Below are 16,313 nucleotides of genomic sequence, written 5' to 3'. Positions count from 1 at the left end.
TCCTCTTGAAACCTGGGGGGTTATTTCGAATCAATAAATGGATCTATTAATGCCCAGTATGCTCTGATCTGGATAGGCTTTGATAACTCTTTTTTCCAACTGCGAAGGTTTGCGAACTGAAGAAAAAAAAATATCGATCTTGATTGAAAATTATTGAACTGTTATCGAGACTTTGATGATTTGATAGCAGTCTAGAACAAGTCACTTATCTTTGGATAGATAGACGTATGATTTATTGATGGATTCAATTTGATACCTTGTCGAATATAAACAAGATGTCATTATCTAGATTGATGATTTTTTTTCCAGTGAAAATTTTTTTCTTAATTCATCCGATTACGTAATCCAAATCACGTGCACTTACAAAATAAATTTGCTAAATGGGTGAAACTTAGTACTTAGATTCAAAAGATTCATTAGGCTTTTAACAAAGATGAACAGAAGCAAAGGTTATAGTACTGAGAGCCAAATAGGGACAGGTAAGGTGAGGTTAAGAGTTCAAATTTTGCAACCATTGAAAAAAAAGTTGCAGCCATTCTTTTTTTCAAAACGCGGATACTGGAACAACATATGTGCCCCGACCAAATACTCAATCAGTCAGGACGAGACAATGCCCGTCAAATAAAGATTGTAAACCAGAGACAGATCCATCGATGGTAGTGTATATACTTCACTTTAAAGTTTTGCAAATATTGTAAATGATCAAGAGCCTGATATCAAGCCGACTTTAACAGGGAGTACCAAATTAAGAACAGATTACTGGCACACAAATAGGCTTGATATAAAACGATATTACAGACTCGATAATTTGATGTCATCATACTAAAGCATAGGTTTTGTGAATTCAATTGAGATTGCAAATGTGGACAAGAGAAACTGGTTGAAAATTTGGATTTTATAGTCAGCTCCGTGGCAGGAACACAACAAACCAAAACTTGAATAGCACAACTATCAACAATAATTCCCAAACATCCAGATCTTACGTCGACTTAGTAAGAGCTAATTCAAGGCATACCATGTCCGGGTAACTCAGAGAAAGTGAAGTAGGCGCTACCCGGTTAAATAAAGGATTACCCGGCCAGATGCCAAGAACAAACAGAAGAGCGATAAATGGGGATGATCAGGTGCACGAATATTTGCTATCCCTATCAACTTCAGCATCCCCTTTCAATGAGAGTACTCTAGCAATATGCAAGGAATCAAAGGAAAGTAAGGGAGATAGAGACCTTCGATATTTTGTCGCTTAAGTAGGTCGAATTACAAACAAGATGTGCATCGCGAAACCTTAAACAAGGTTAGAAAACCTTAGCTTCCGCAATATACAGTAAGTTCAAGGGATGAAGTCACATTTTTAAACTGATTAAGGGATTGACTATTGCAATCCTTAGATTCCTTGGGTAAACAAGAAGCTTATTAAATGTATTCATACCCTTCCTGTTTGGTTGGTGTACATTTTGGACGCTTGATCAACTGGCGGCTTATATATNTTAAATGTATTCATACCATTCCTGTTTGGTTGGTGTACATTTTGGACGCTTGATCAACTGGCGGCTTATATATTCTCGAGACTCTAATTGGAAAAAGCCAAACATTGAATGCCTCGAGAGACAATGAAGATTGATTTATATCCGCCAAAGACAAAGAATAAAATGCCAATGCAACCGCAAAATTTTTGGTGCCGGGTGGGTGAAACTTCGTCTTTTCTTGTTAATTTCCTGTTTAGGAAATGTTTTTAACCCAAATTTGTTGTTGTGCGAACAATTCTAATTGCCCCAAAAATTTCAAAAAAAGATTAAGGTTTCCCCTAAACCCACCCCTGGATTATATAAATAATCATCAAAGAAGGAGAATCTCAAGTTTAGTCTTCTATTTTCTTCCAGATGGCTAACTTTTTAGCAATATGTTGAAAACCAGTATTTGTCTATTAATTTGGGGCTTGTCGCTAGTTTTAGCAGCCACCGAACGTAATGGATATGCACCATACACCGCAGAATGCCCTGCGTTAGCAAAAGGGACATTTTTAAGAGAAGGAAATTCAATCTCAGACCAAGAAGCTGATTGGTTGAAGAAGAGAAAAGTTAAAACTAAACAAGCATTATCAGATTTCCTTAAGAGTGCCAATATGACCAATCTCGACGTTGATAAATTTTTGGAAGATTCTGAAGATGGGGTAAATCTCGGATTAGCATTTTCCGGAGGTGGATATCGAGCAATGTTAAACGGAGCTGGTTCTTTATTAGCATTAGATAGCAGAACTTCATTTGAAGGAAATTTTGGTGGGATTTTACAAAGTGCAAATTACATTGGTGGTTTGTCTGGGTCTAGTTGGCTCGTGAGTTCGCTTGCATTACAGAACTGGACCACAGTTGAAGAAATTGTGTTTGATGGAACAAACCAAATTCTTTGGAATCTCAATGAAACTCAACAAGTAGTCAGGCAAGAGGGGTTATGGACTATTGTATTCCCAGTACTTTTTAAGAATTTAAATGGGGTGTTAGCTTATTTAAAATTTTGGGATAATGATAAAAATGGGATTAAATTTGATCTTGAAAAGAAAGAAGCTGCTGGGTTTCCAACTTCGGTAACTGATCCTTGGGGTAGGGCTTCAGCCCATCAATTATTTCCTAGCGATGATAATTATTATAGTTCTGCTACTTGGAGTGATATTAGAAACATGGAAGCCTTTGCTAATCAAGATATGCCTTTCCCATTTATTACAGCACTAGGAAGAAAACCAGGTACCGTGGTATACAATTTAAATTCAACTGTTGTCGAAATGAATCCGTTTGAATTTGGATCTTTTGATCCATCATTGAATAGTTTTACAGATATTATGTACTTGGGAACAAATGTCAGCAATGGGAAACCTCTTGGAGAATGTGTCAAGGGATTTGACAATGCTGCCTTTGCAATGGGAACTTCAGCTTCTTTGTTCAATATGTTTTTAAATACCCTTGTTTGTGATGAATGTGATTCGTTAAATGGTATTGTCAAGTGGGTCTTGAAGAGGTTCCTTGATGGCTTATCAAGTACTTATGAAGATATCGCCCTATATAAACCTAATCCATTTTATGAATCAGAGTTTACTAAGTCAGATAATATTTCGGCAAGTGATACCTTATATTTAATGGATGGAGGTCTTGCTGGGGAAGTGATTCCACTTTCGACCTTAATGATCAAAGAAAGAAAGATGGATGTTGTGTTTGCTTTTGACAATTCCAATGACAATGCAATCAATTGGCCAGATGGAATAGCCTTAGTTTCTAGTTATGAACGTCAATTTTCTGAACAAGGTAATTCCGTTGTCTGTCCATATGTTCCTGACACTCAAACTTTCCTTGAGAAAAACCTTACTGCTAAACCCACATTCTTTGGATGCGATGCTAAGAATTTGACTGCTTTGACTAAGGATGGAGTTATTCCACCTTTATTGGTTTATTTCCCCAATAGACCTTATGAATATTATTCTAATGTAAGTACTTACAGATTGTCATATTCAGATGAAGAAAGGAAAGGATTAATCAAGAATGGATTTGAAGTTGCCACTAGGTTGAACGGAACAATTGATCCCGAGTTTAAAGCATGTCTTGGATGTGCGATGATAAGAAGAGAAGAAGAAAGGAGAGATATCGAACAGTCAGAACAATGTAAGCAATGTTTTGAAAGATATTGTTGGGATGGTTCCCTTGCCGAAGGAGAAGTTACCGTGAAGGTCAACTTTACTGCTGACGGATTAACCAATGATGACACAGTGTTCTATGGAAGTGGTCCTTCTGTTGTTTCTGAACAACTGTTAATATCATTCCCACGTAGGGACGAGGAGTCAACTAGTTTCAGTGCACGTTTAGAACCTAATATTAGTTGGACTATCTGGCTCGCTTTGTTGAGTGTTGGTATTTATTTTCAATAAGTAGCTATTCTCTTTTTATTTAGATTTATGATTATTAATGACAATATTTCGTTTCAACCAAGTTGTAACAAGTTTACATGTAATTACAAACATTTTGCACCCAAAATTCGGTTGCCTGCATATAGTCTTAGGAAATGTGTCCGGTGTTTAATTTCTTTTGTTTTTTTTCTGTTCGACGATTTCTGTTTCTCCTCCTCCTCCTCTTCCGCGAAGCAAAGAGCTTAATCATTTTCTAATCGATTCGGAACATACAACGTCACATTTCTAAAGTGAAATTTAAAGAACGAATCAACTTTCAGTTGTCAATCAAACTCATCATTTGAAATTAACTTTACTTTTAAAATACAAAAGTTAATTTGTTATCAAAATCCCGAGACTTCACAAATTCATACAAATCAAACTCTCCCCTACCACCCCCCCTTTTTTTAATAATCAATTTCAACACCACACCCAATTGATACTCTAATCAATCAAACAACATAATATGTCAAGAATAGTTCGTTCCATAAAGAATGTTGCAAACGGATACTCTTCCGCTCAAGTGCTTGTAAGAAAAGCAACTTCAAATGACCCTACTGGACCTACCAGGTATGATATGGAAGAAATTTCTGCATGCACTTATGAATCTCAAACAAGCTTTTTAGAAGTAATGGATATGTTAGATCGTCGTCTTAATGATAAGGGAAAGAACTGGAGACATGTCGCTAAATCCCTTACAGTTTTAGATTATTTAGTAAGATTTGGATCAGAAAGATGTGTATTATGGGCAAAAGATAATCTTTACATTATTAAAACTTTGAGAGAATTTATTCACTTTGATGATGCAGGAAACGATCAAGGTGCATTGATCAGAGTTAAAGCAAAGGAATTGGTTTCCCTTTTACAAGATGATGAAAGATTAAAGCAAGAAAGAGCTATTGCAGCCAGGAGAGGAGGCGGTGTCGACAACGATGACCTAAGTGAAAGCAATGCACGTGAAAGAAGAAGACCAAGACTGGATACGAACCGTTCGAGAAGAAACGAACCTTATGATGCGGACTTACAAAAGGCACTCGAATTATCAAAACTTACAGCTGAAGAAGAAGAACGTCGTAAGCGGCAAGATGAAGAAGATCCTGACTTAAAAGCTGCTCTTCAGTTATCTTTAGAAGAAGAGCAAATGAGAAAACAGAATCATAATTTACTTGACTTAAATGATGAGCAACCACCTCAACCTCAATACTACCTTGCGACTGGTCTTTATCAACCACAACAACAATTCTATCCACAAGCTCAACAAATGCAACAATATGACATGTTTGGAAATCCAATACAAAATTCAATGGACACTGGAATGTATCAACAACAAGCTTACTTCCAACAACAGCAACTACAACAACCACAATATAATCCTAATCAATTTACTGGATTCAATTATGGTCAACCACAACAACCTCAACAACAACAGCAACAATTACAACCTTTAAAGACCGGATCTAATAACCCATTTGCGTTATCTTCTTCTGAACCTACCCAATCTCCAAATAGAAACCCAACTTTAGATGCCTTGGCCCAGCAACAACAACAATTCTTTACTCAACCCCCACCCCAACAGCAACAACAGCCAATTCAACAACTACAACAATCAGCCCCATCATCAAGATACAATGATACACATGAACTTAATGATTTATTAGCCCAAGGTACTGGACTTGATACTTTTGGTAATACAGGTGCAACCAGAATCCCTCATCAACATACCAAGACTCAAACCTTCATCAACTCAAGTGGTACAGGATACAAACAACAACAAGATAATCAAGTTAGATTAAGTTCTAATGCTACTGGGAACCCTTTCCTTAATACTGGTGTAAGTTATCAACAACAACAACAGCAGCCACAAGCACATCCACAAATAAATACCGCTTACACTGGATATGGATTTGGAAATGCTCAGTCTGTCCAACAAAGACCAAATGAAGGTCAGAGTTTGATAGATATTTAGGTATTTACGTTGTTTTCCCAGATTCTTTCTATTTTATGTTTTAATTATCTCTCTTTTATACCTTAGTTTTTGTACTTTTTTTTTCTTTACTAAATAAATTAGATATTTACATTGGAATTCTTATTCTCTACTACTACGACTACTATCACTACTAAACTATAGCTTGAATTGATCTAAACTTTGTAATTCCATCTTAAAGATTGATTTAACAAACCAATCCCATTCTAAAACAATTCCATTCTTAATCAATTTCTTAAATTCTTTTATCAATTTTGTATCTTTTGTTTTATTTGCAACCAAAATAGTTCTGGTTTCATTTTCAATCTTACATTCAATAAGCAATTTTATCAAATTATTCCCAGTCAACGATGGTTTTATTTCTTTATGTTCCCTCATTCCATGATCTGCCAATATATTAGAAATGACTTCAACCCCACCATTCAAATTCAGAGAAAGATTCAAACATAAATCTTGAAATAAAATCCCTTGATTTGGAGAAGTTAATAATTTACCAAGTCCACCACCATCTTCTTTCTTCTTATATCCCAAATCTTTATAAGTCGTTTTAATAATCTTATCCAAAGAATAATCATCAATATTAATTTCATTCATTACATCAGGTTTGTCAATATTAGCCACTAAATCAATCAAATAGCTAGGATGAATGATTTTCTTTACTTTACTTAAACTTCGTAAGAATTTCTCAGTACGTAAGATCTTGGGAGCGATTAATGTATTTGGAACGGTTTTTGATATTTCAAAAATCAATAAGATTCCAAGATGTTCCAATTTGATACAATCGGTACGTGATAGGTTTATTTCACTTTCACAACCGGTCATGATTGCTATTATATCATAATTTGCTGGTTTTTTCTTCTTTGTCTTACTAGCTTTGGGGGAAGACGAAGACGAAGAAGCGACGTCTTCTTCAACTTCTTCGATAGATAATGACCGCTTGTTAGTTGGACTCAGTACTGATTGTTCTAATTCTTCCATATAGGTTTTCATCCTTCTTGAACTCTTAGACATTTCTTGATATGCCAATAAGTCTGACATATTATCATGCAATTTTGCTGCCGCTTTCTTTGCAGCTGAACGACCGCCATAACGAACACCAGGAGGTGGCACATCTTGTTTTAAGGGACTAGAGACATCTTGGTTATTGTGGACTTGATCATCCTCTTGGATAGAAATTTCCGGAGTAACTGCCTTCTTCCTCTTTCCTTTCACTGGAGCTTCATTTTCTTTATTCTCATTCGAGGTCACTGAACCATCATTCGATTTCATAGACTGGGTCTTTGTAGCTGAAGTGGCAGTACTGGCGGTGGCATGTGTTTCATCTTCACTCATACTATCGTCAACATTCACAGTCTCGTCACCAATCTCAATAGTTTGATTTGGTTTATACCACTTTCCCAACACCTTTGGATTCAATCTCACTTGTCCAATAAGAGATTCCATCTCTTCGAAATGAATATATCTGGAACGATTCCAATCTAGTAATTTCCAATTAATGAAACAATCTTCTAGCCAAATATGATTCACTATCTTAACCATCGGATTCCCATTCTCGTCATGCCATCTTTCCTTAGCGGTTTCATATTTCTTTCCTTCTGCCTTGGCACAGATTAAATAATCGTTATCTTTGGTTAACGTTTTAGTGAATGTGCCTCCCATTATGGTAATCAATCGGGATAAATATGCTCTAGAGTCTCCACTATAGTTTGTGATTGAGATCTTGAGTCCATTGAATTGTGACACTGGTTCAATTGGGATCGGATAGTGTAAAATATTTGAATTCTGAGGAAGAATCCATTTGTTATAAACGATTAAATGATATAACCATTGGAGATTCCCTACGATTATTCTATCATTGAGACAACTTTCGACATATGGTGTTCCTTGACGGTACTTGCCTAAATAAATATCAATCTCAGTTGAGAAATTTTTCACAATCATACCCCCATGACGTTCAATAAGTAAATCAATAGTACTAGTTTGTCGTTGAGAAAGATGATAATCGGGACCAATATAGATTTTCTTACCATCTAAAAACTTTTCCGTAAATTGACTATCTTCGGGCAAACTATCCCATAATAATTCTCTTTGAGTTTCATTACTTCCACTTGCACCATAATCTTGCCATACTTTTGGATTTGGTAATAAATAATCATCTTCAGGTACATGTTTCCCCGTGACAATACATCTATCAACCCATTCAGGAACCACGATTTTAATACTTCCATCAATTATACTTGAAGCAATGATACTTTTTTCATTACTTAAATCAACAGCAACCAAATGAGTGGTATATTTCGTTAACACATCCAAATAATTCCCGCCAAAGGCTTTGATGCCTCCATATATGATTTCTTTATCACCAGAAGGTAGATTATCAGCACAGCATATAAACACGTCTCTAAGGAAGAATTTTGGATCAGGATTATATGGTTTAAGATTCTGAATTTTCTTTTGTTCAAGTGAATCATAAACCCATTTAGGAGATGTTATAGGAACCATAGAATCAATGGCGATTGGATATTCTATGAATTCAATCGATTCGGAGATTATATGATTTATTTGAGTGGGAGATTCAAGATAATTCTTGCTGTTGTCAAATTCATCTTTAACATAAACATGACTGGCACCATTTGATTTAAGAAGATTGACTAATGATTTTGAGTCAGTCAAACTTGTTGACTTTATAACAAGGAATGTGGTTCCTTTAAACATGATTGATCTTTCTTATTTACTTATAGCTGAAGCTGCTTTGCTTGTAAGATGAACAGTTGCTTCTTCGCTGTTGCCATTTTTAAAAACTGATGACAAAAAGAAAAAACAACGCGAAACGCGTCCAATAATTTTTTTTTGCCTTAAGCTTCGTTGGTTGCAAAACCAGTGACGGATAAATCATCAAGTCAATCCCCCTACTATGCAACTCACAACAATGACGCTGAATTAGAAATGTAAGTGAGTAATGCTACAGAAGTAGCCTCCCCCCTTGTAGACTTTTGTTTTTAAAAACAAAGATTCGTTGAGACACTTCCTTGCATAGGTAAGTTTGGTTCATTTTAATAATCATATTGATTAAATTAAAAAGTTGGAACAAATAAGTTCTAACGATGTAATACAAAATGCTAAATAGTTATAATATACAATTGAATAGTTATATATAAATTTCCCTCTATCCCTCTTTTCTCATTTATTGCTCCATTGAGATTCTATGAGTACTCTTAGATTCATACATCAATGATTTTCCTTCAGCATAAAACTTCTTAGCCCAACTTCTACATAATATACTTGCCTTCATGAATTTCTTGGTAGCATATTTCTTAAAGAACTCATCATGTTCAACCGGTGAGATCAAATATTGAAATATTAATTCAACACATGGTTTTAAATCAAGTAAACGATATCCTCCACTATAATGTATTAAATTCCCATTCCATACTGGTGTTTTCTCCATGATGAGACGCGCTAGATACATGGCCAGGGCACAACAAAGGGATGGTTTCATTCCGATAAATTTATGATCTATGATTGTTATTTCGAGAAGATATTTCCCTAATGTTCTGGATTGGACATCATATTCATCAGCTTTAGATATTCTTCTTAAGAAATTCATGGGATTTGGATAATTTAAATCAAAATTTAAAATTGTAAGTACATATTTCTCAGCTTGAAGGATTTCTTCTTCAACATAAGCTCCATCTGTAAAATAAGCATAATTTTTAATCAGGGGTGAAAAGACTTCTTCATATTTTGCAGCAATGAATAAGGATGCAGTAGCTAATAGTTGTAATTTATCAATTTGAACAATTTCAATCGACATGAATCTATCCATGATATTTATAGCCAAGAATAAAGTTTCTGGTAAGAGTCGGAATTTAAGATGCATTTCAACTAACCAATCAACCAATATGGATCGCATTTTTGGTTTTAAATGCTTTTGTTTATATAAATATTGAGGATCAGGTAACATTCTCAGTTCAAGATCAGCAAAATATGTGAAAATATCATTAGCATACTCACTTGCCATAAGGGGATCATCTAATTCATCTTCATCAAGATCTTGCCATTCATAATCTATTAATCTGGTCTTTTTATTAATATTATCAACATTGTCTGCAGCTACGGCATCTGGTATTTTCAATTTTTCAACAAGGTTGGTAGATGATTCAGTTGCTTGTCTCTTTTGTGGGATTCTGGCAGGTACTGCAAGATTAGCAATGGTATCAGATGCAATTGGTATGGATTTGGGTATTTTATGAAGTAGGTGTTGTTGTTGCGGCTGCTGTTGTTGTTGTTGTTGAGATACTCCTAAAGGTTGCTTTCTCTTTATTAGATTTGTTTGTATGGTTTGTGACTGTGTTGACAGTTGCTGATCCTCTACTGTTATATATTGATTAGATACATCTCCCAAGTATTGACGTTGTGGAACTGCAATGGTTTGGGGTTCAGAATCCCTTGTAGGCTGTGATACTGATGACGATGATCCTGATTCTTGTGATGCAATTGTAGGTATACTATTAGGTTGTGGTTGTTGTGATTGTGACAGTTGTTTCTCTTGCTGTAGTTTGGATCTTGCTAGTTTGTAATCATTTTCATTATTTATAATTGCTTGAGACATGATATGATGACAAGTAATATGTGAGGATGTAGGATGTTGGGTAGTATATGTATATTAGTCTACGTTCGTGATGCAATTTGATAAGTGATAAACCCGTGAATTGTTGGTGGATGAGATGTAGTAGAAACGAATGAATGCAGTATGGAATGGATCAAGAATGACGAATGAATGTCAAACCAAAAAGGAATAAGAAAACAAAATCAATGAGTTTACAAAATGAAATTGGATAAAAAAGGGAATTGGAAATGGGAGGAGGAAGGAAGGAGAAGAAGAACTTTTTATTTGGAATTGTGGTCTGAACACTACCTGACTAAGTGTTACTGTAATTTAACTTGAATTTGTGACCTACCCCCCGTTAAGTGTACAAATAAAATTTCCTCTTGTTTTAAAATAAATGTAGAACTTGTGAAATAGAGGAAAATAATTTGTTGATGGTTAAGCTTAATAAGGAAATTCATAGATAAATCGTGAATTACACAAACATTACTTTATTATTGAAGATTGGATGTAATGCGCTGGTATTTTTCTTTTTTATTTTTAGTTTGTGGTGCATAATTCACACCAAAAAAAAGGATTTAAAGGCTGCGCTAGAAAATTGACAGTGGAACAAAAACCATTCACTTACACGCGACGAGAATTTTTTATATTGTAAGATGTATACACCACCTGCCGTAGTAAAAACAGAACGAAAAATACAAAAATCTCGTTAAAATCTCAAGGGCGGAAAAATCATAGGTAGAATCCCCAAGACAATTAAACTTATTTTCGTTTTGTATTTTTTATTTTCCGAATGAGAATGAAAAAGACAAGCATTTAAAATAAAAAGTTAAAATGGTTGCATCAAAATGCGATTTGTTTAAAATTTCAAACTTTTGGCGTTTGCTTAAAGATTATTTATCAATTTCATACATACTGCAAGTTCGTGTCTGTACATATCTCTCTATACTTGCATTGTATATTGTCGTTGAAATTGTACCCCAGAGGAATTGTCGTACTATCTGGTTGCCTACTTCTTTTCTAATGAATTAAATTATCACCTCGGCATCCTCAACGTGGTTGTCTATCCCGAAAGAACAATGTAGATGATTAAAAACGAAGCTTAAAAAGATAAAGATCTCAAGATTACAAATCCGTTTCACATCTGTTGACATTTCAAACCCGCCCCCCGAAAAAAGCCATCTCCAGATCCTACAATTAAAATTAACCGATCTCTCTCTCGCTGTCATCTTGGTGAATTTTATTTTATTTTTGCAGCGAATTTTATTTTCTTGACAGATCGCAATTTCCCGATTTGTACGAACTGAAAACAAAACTGAATTAGAGCCATTTGTTAATTACAAAAGCGAGTTGGGAATTACATCTACTTTTCATTCAAAGCTTGTGTTCAATTGGCCACTTCTGGGATTAAGCAGGTCAATTTCTTGGTTCTATTTGAACGGACAAGAAAATGTTCCTGACATTAAGCAAGTCAATTTCTTGGTTCTTTGTGAACAAGAAAATTTTGATATTTTGATATAGATTTTAACATGGCACAAGCATTAGCGTCCATCATTGATAAAATATATTTACTAGCTAAATCTAATTAATTACTTATTATACTTATATATAGCATCTGATCCGAAAAAGTAAATTGAAGTATTGTCTCGGCTTGGATCCACTTCATTGGTATCTCCACTAGCCATTGCTTTCTTTCTTTGATGACCTAAGCATGCCTCACAACGACAATGATCCCCATGAATATGACTAATGCGTACTTCAAAGGCATCATCTTCCATAGTTTTCCTATTTGCTTTGTCTCCATTCCTGGTGCTAGTTACTATCAAGTCATTCAAGACATTCACAACTTCTTGACGGAGGGAAGTTGAAGTTGCAGCTGGATCCAAGGTTGTCCTCTGTGCGTTACTCTGTTGTAAAGATGGGTCATCTCTCTTTGTAGTTTCATTCTCATTACTTTTGCGTGATCGACTCTCGCTAGGATTAGTATCAAACCTAACAGAATTTGTACCCACATTTGCATTCGAATGCTGATTAGTGGTATCTGCAACTGGCACAGACGTCGGAACTTGTTGATAAGCGTGAGTTGGATTCATTGGTTGTGGATCATAATTTGCGTTACGTGTTGGTGGTGGTGGAGCATAACCTCCATTGGTATTGACTGATTGTGGAGCATAACCTCCATTGGTATTGACTGATTGTGGCGCATAAGCTTGAAATGGAACACTTTGACTATGTACGAGCTGTGGAGCATAACCTTGAACAGGAGCACTTCGACTACTCATTGGGGCACTGTAAGTCTCAGCTGAATTGGCACCAGCACTTTCAGTCGGAACAAACTGCAGAGGAGGTGGTGGAGAAGGACCGTAAGTACTTGTCGGTGGAATGGTAGCAGCTGACCATCCGGTTGCTGGTGGAGGTGGAACAGAATTAACAGGAGGATTCATATACGAATTTGAACTTATACCATTCAGTTGTTGATTGATAGGAGTCTGTGGTTGATATAAGCCATATTGAGCATTAGCATAAGGTGCATTTTGAGTCTGATGGGATCCCTGAGTAGTAGAGCGACCAAGGAATTCATGACCATGAGATGGGATATTATTAGCATGACGTGGTAAGGATTGAGTCAAATTATGGGAAGATGAATTGCCCCTCGATTGTTGATCTATTGGGAGCTTTTGATTGTATGACCCTTCCTCTTGGATTTTTCGAAAAGCACTAAAAAGTTGATCCAAAGCTTCTTTACTTAACTCATGGGATGATTTTTCCTCCACTTTTTCATTCTTAGTCTCTACGTCTGGTGTAAAAGAGACTTTTGCGTCTCCCTGTGAAGCCGAGGAAGAAGTTTGATTCATTTTCTTTACGAGATCTTTATAGAGATTATGATATTTGAGCAACTTCACCCTTCTTGTCTCGTGTTGTTGAATTAGCGCTGCAATACGAGCATCCTTTTGCTTTATCGTTGCATCTAATTCCTTATTCTTATATTCCTTTTCTATCATTTCATCTTTTAGTTTGGAGATTTCACTCTTCTTATTCTCAACCTCTCTTTCCAAGTCGTGACTCTCTATTAGGTGTTGGTGATTCATATTCTCAACAACTCGTATTTGATCATTATAAAACCGTTCATATTTATCGACTTGTGCTTGAAGCTTCCTTTTCGTACTGGTTAGCTCCTTATTCAATTGATGTATTTTCAAATCATTCATGACATTGTTATCTTGATTGTTCAACGGGCGGTTGCCCGATGAGAGTTGTTCATTCAAAATTTCAAGCTTTCTTTTCTCATCATTATATAACTGAGCATATCTATCAATTTCCCTTTTTGCGCTGGCTAGCTCATTCTTCAATTGATTTATTTCTAAGTCTTTATCATCATTGTTTTCATTATTCTCTTTATTTCTTCCTTCATTCTTCGCTTTTCCTTTCAAATCAATCTCCCTCAAATCCTTGAGAATATTTCCAGGAGGCTTTGATTTCGCCTGATCTTTAGCTGGTTGTGTTTGTTTTATTGGACTATTAGGATTTGAACGCATTCTCATGATATGATTCTGATAGTCATTAGTGACCCTCTTTACAGGAGAAACTTTGGCGCTATCATTAACCACTTGCCCATTAGTTCTTCCATTTCTTCCGAACCTTCTTTTTATTTTAATCGAATCATCGTCATCCTCGTAATCATCATCTAAGAATGTACCACGATGTCTTCCCTCTAAAGGCTTAAGCCTATAAGGGTGATTATCATTGATTGAAAATTGGGAAAATTCATTTTCAAGTGTATCAGTAAACAGGATATCCAAATAATTAGCTATGTCTTCTATATCTGACATTTCGAAATTGGTCTTGTTTGATTATTATTCTTATTCTTTCTATAACTATCCTTATCTTAATTGATGGATGGAAAGTGATCAATAGAACAGTTGTCAAATTTTCTTTTGTGTTTACAAAAATTTATTTTACTTTTTGGTTGCCAAAACAAAAATAACGCGTCTAAAAATATTGGCTGCTAAAAAAAAAAAGAAGTAAAGCTTTAGCGAATACGAATCTGCAAAAGGTACAATTAATTGGCTAAAGGAATACAATACAATCAAAACTAACCACTAGATAAGCTGGGCGTAGATAGAGAAACGTAGAAATACACGTTTAATGTGGGCAATTAGTAAAATGAATCAAAGTGGCGTACTTAGATAGGCAATTGACGTGTTGCGTTCGGTCCTTAGTACGAAATCTCCAACTTTGCAAGCTTGCTATCCTTAAAGAGCCAATATTGACAATTGACCTCCTGCGATCTGATTTAGAAATGTGAAGTAATTTGAGCCAGTACTTGTTTTTATTTTTTGATGTATAAGCTCCATGAGGTATTATTAGACACTCCGAGCTTCGAAGGTGAAAATGTTAATCACTTTCATTAGACATCAATACAAGCTGTGGCATCCCCGGATTTGTTACATAGTGATATAGGAACGACGTGTAACAACTATGGCCATGTCTGACTCTTTTCATTCATCATTCGTGGGATTGTTAACAGAGTGCTTACAGACAAATTTGGTATATTTAACTTGTTTGATCTAATACCATAGTACAATTCTGTACATCTGAGGGTTTCTCCTACAGTCGCATTTAAAACAGCAACAGTCCAAGTAAAATAGATGGGTTGTTTAACGTGTATCTGGGCTACCAACCTCTTTCAAGACTGGGTCCTGTCAAATTTTCAGCCGAGGAAAGATTAACCGAGCAAGTAGTTCTGTTTGCGGCGTCGAAGGCATCGCAGGGACCTTCTAATGAACCCATTCTTGTATGGATAAACAGTGAGATTCAAAGTGGAAGCCAGATCAAGTGAGAGAAACGTTTTGAAACCCCACTAATTGGAGTTTTGAGGGCTCGAACTAACTCGTGCCAACTGTGGCGAATCAGTTTTCCAATTTTCCCTTGTTCGCTAGGCTCAAAAATGCCCACGTTTTTCAAAACCGTTGAAATGACCACATTGGAGAGATCAGGATCTCTGTCGCAATATTTTGCTTGTGAAACACAAGACTCGAATTGACGAGAGTATCTTATAGTTTTAGGTGTGTATAGTGGCTTAAGTGTTCAAACCAATTTTCAACGTCATCGCAACCTCTCACCCGAAGCATACAGTAAGGAACAGAAAAAAATATTTGATTAATATCAATCCCTTATTCAATTGATTTAAATTCCTTTTAAGAGATAGACCACTACCTAAAGATGTCAGAAGCAAGAATTAATGAATTGGCTTTAGAATTAAAAGCCAACTTAAAACAATTTCCAAACTTCCCAAAAGAAGGAATTCTTTTTGAAGATTTCCTTCCAATTTTCACCAAACCAGATCTTTTCAAGAAATTAGTTGAAGCATTTAAATTACATGTTGGTGATAAGAAAGTTGACTATGTTATCGGTTTAGAATCCCGTGGATTTTTATTCGGACCAACTTTAGCCCTTGCCTTAAATGCCGGTTTCGTTCCAGTTAGAAAGCCAGGTAAATTACCAGGTCCAACTCATACTGTTGAATTCCAAAAAGAATATGGATCTGATTCATTTGAAATTCAAAAGGATACTATTCCTGTTGGATCCAAGGTTTTAATTGTTGACGATATCTTGGCAACTGGTGGTAGTGCTTTTGGTGCTGGTGAATTAGCAAAGATGACTGGAGCTGAAATTGTTGAATACTTGTTTGTTATGGAATTAGATTTCTTGAAAGGAAGAGACAGATTAGATGCTCCTGTTTTCACTTTATTCGGGGGTCAACTTGAAAAGCTTCAATAATCATTTTGTAA

The 16,313-nt window shown here is 35.6% G+C and overlaps 6 protein-coding genes across 6 annotated transcripts; 3 read left to right on the top strand and 3 right to left on the bottom strand. All coding sequences in view use genetic code 12, as the record gives it.

The window, feature by feature from the left end:
• Window positions 1-1,900: 1,900 nt before the first annotated feature.
• Window positions 1,901-3,910, top strand: PLB4.5 (Plb4.5p; the record flags this gene model as incomplete). Its single annotated transcript, XM_049407670.1, has 1 exon — window positions 1,901-3,910. The coding sequence occupies one exon, from the start codon at window positions 1,901-1,903 to the stop codon at window positions 3,908-3,910; it is 2,010 nt and encodes a 669-aa protein (XP_049262954.1).
• Window positions 3,911-4,394: 484 nt separating this feature from the next.
• On the top strand, window positions 4,395-5,894 carry J8A68_003779 (epsin; the record flags this gene model as incomplete). The annotated part of the gene is made up of 1 exon (XM_049407669.1): window positions 4,395-5,894. The coding sequence occupies one exon, from the start codon at window positions 4,395-4,397 to the stop codon at window positions 5,892-5,894; it is 1,500 nt and encodes a 499-aa protein (XP_049262953.1).
• Window positions 5,895-6,050: 156 nt separating this feature from the next.
• ESC4 (Esc4p) lies at window positions 6,051-8,627 on the bottom strand (the record flags this gene model as incomplete). The annotated part of the gene is made up of 1 exon (XM_049407668.1): window positions 6,051-8,627. The coding sequence occupies one exon, from the start codon at window positions 8,625-8,627 to the stop codon at window positions 6,051-6,053; it is 2,577 nt and encodes an 858-aa protein (XP_049262952.1).
• Window positions 8,628-9,096: 469 nt separating this feature from the next.
• Window positions 9,097-10,524, bottom strand: CLB2 (B-type cyclin; the record flags this gene model as incomplete). Its single annotated transcript, XM_049407667.1, has 1 exon — window positions 9,097-10,524. One exon carries the CDS (start codon window positions 10,522-10,524, stop codon window positions 9,097-9,099), a length of 1,428 nt encoding a protein of 475 aa, XP_049262951.1.
• A 1,586-nt stretch (window positions 10,525-12,110) lies between these two features.
• On the bottom strand, window positions 12,111-14,351 carry J8A68_003776 (uncharacterized protein; the record flags this gene model as incomplete). Its single annotated transcript, XM_049407666.1, has 1 exon — window positions 12,111-14,351. The coding sequence occupies one exon, from the start codon at window positions 14,349-14,351 to the stop codon at window positions 12,111-12,113; it is 2,241 nt and encodes a 746-aa protein (XP_049262950.1).
• Window positions 14,352-15,744: 1,393 nt separating this feature from the next.
• APT1 (adenine phosphoribosyltransferase) lies at window positions 15,745-16,302 on the top strand (the record flags this gene model as incomplete). Its single annotated transcript, XM_049407665.1, has 1 exon — window positions 15,745-16,302. The coding sequence occupies one exon, from the start codon at window positions 15,745-15,747 to the stop codon at window positions 16,300-16,302; it is 558 nt and encodes a 185-aa protein (XP_049262949.1).
• Between the last annotated feature and the right edge of the window lie 11 nt (window positions 16,303-16,313).

The sequence above is a fragment of the Hemisphaericaspora subhashii genome (genome assembly GCF_019202705.1).
Source record: "Hemisphaericaspora subhashii strain CBS 10753 chromosome Unknown scaffold55, whole genome shotgun sequence".
Taxonomy (NCBI): domain Eukaryota; kingdom Fungi; phylum Ascomycota; class Pichiomycetes; order Serinales; family Debaryomycetaceae; genus Hemisphaericaspora; species Hemisphaericaspora subhashii.
This window is presented reverse-complemented; position numbering and strand designations above follow the sequence as displayed.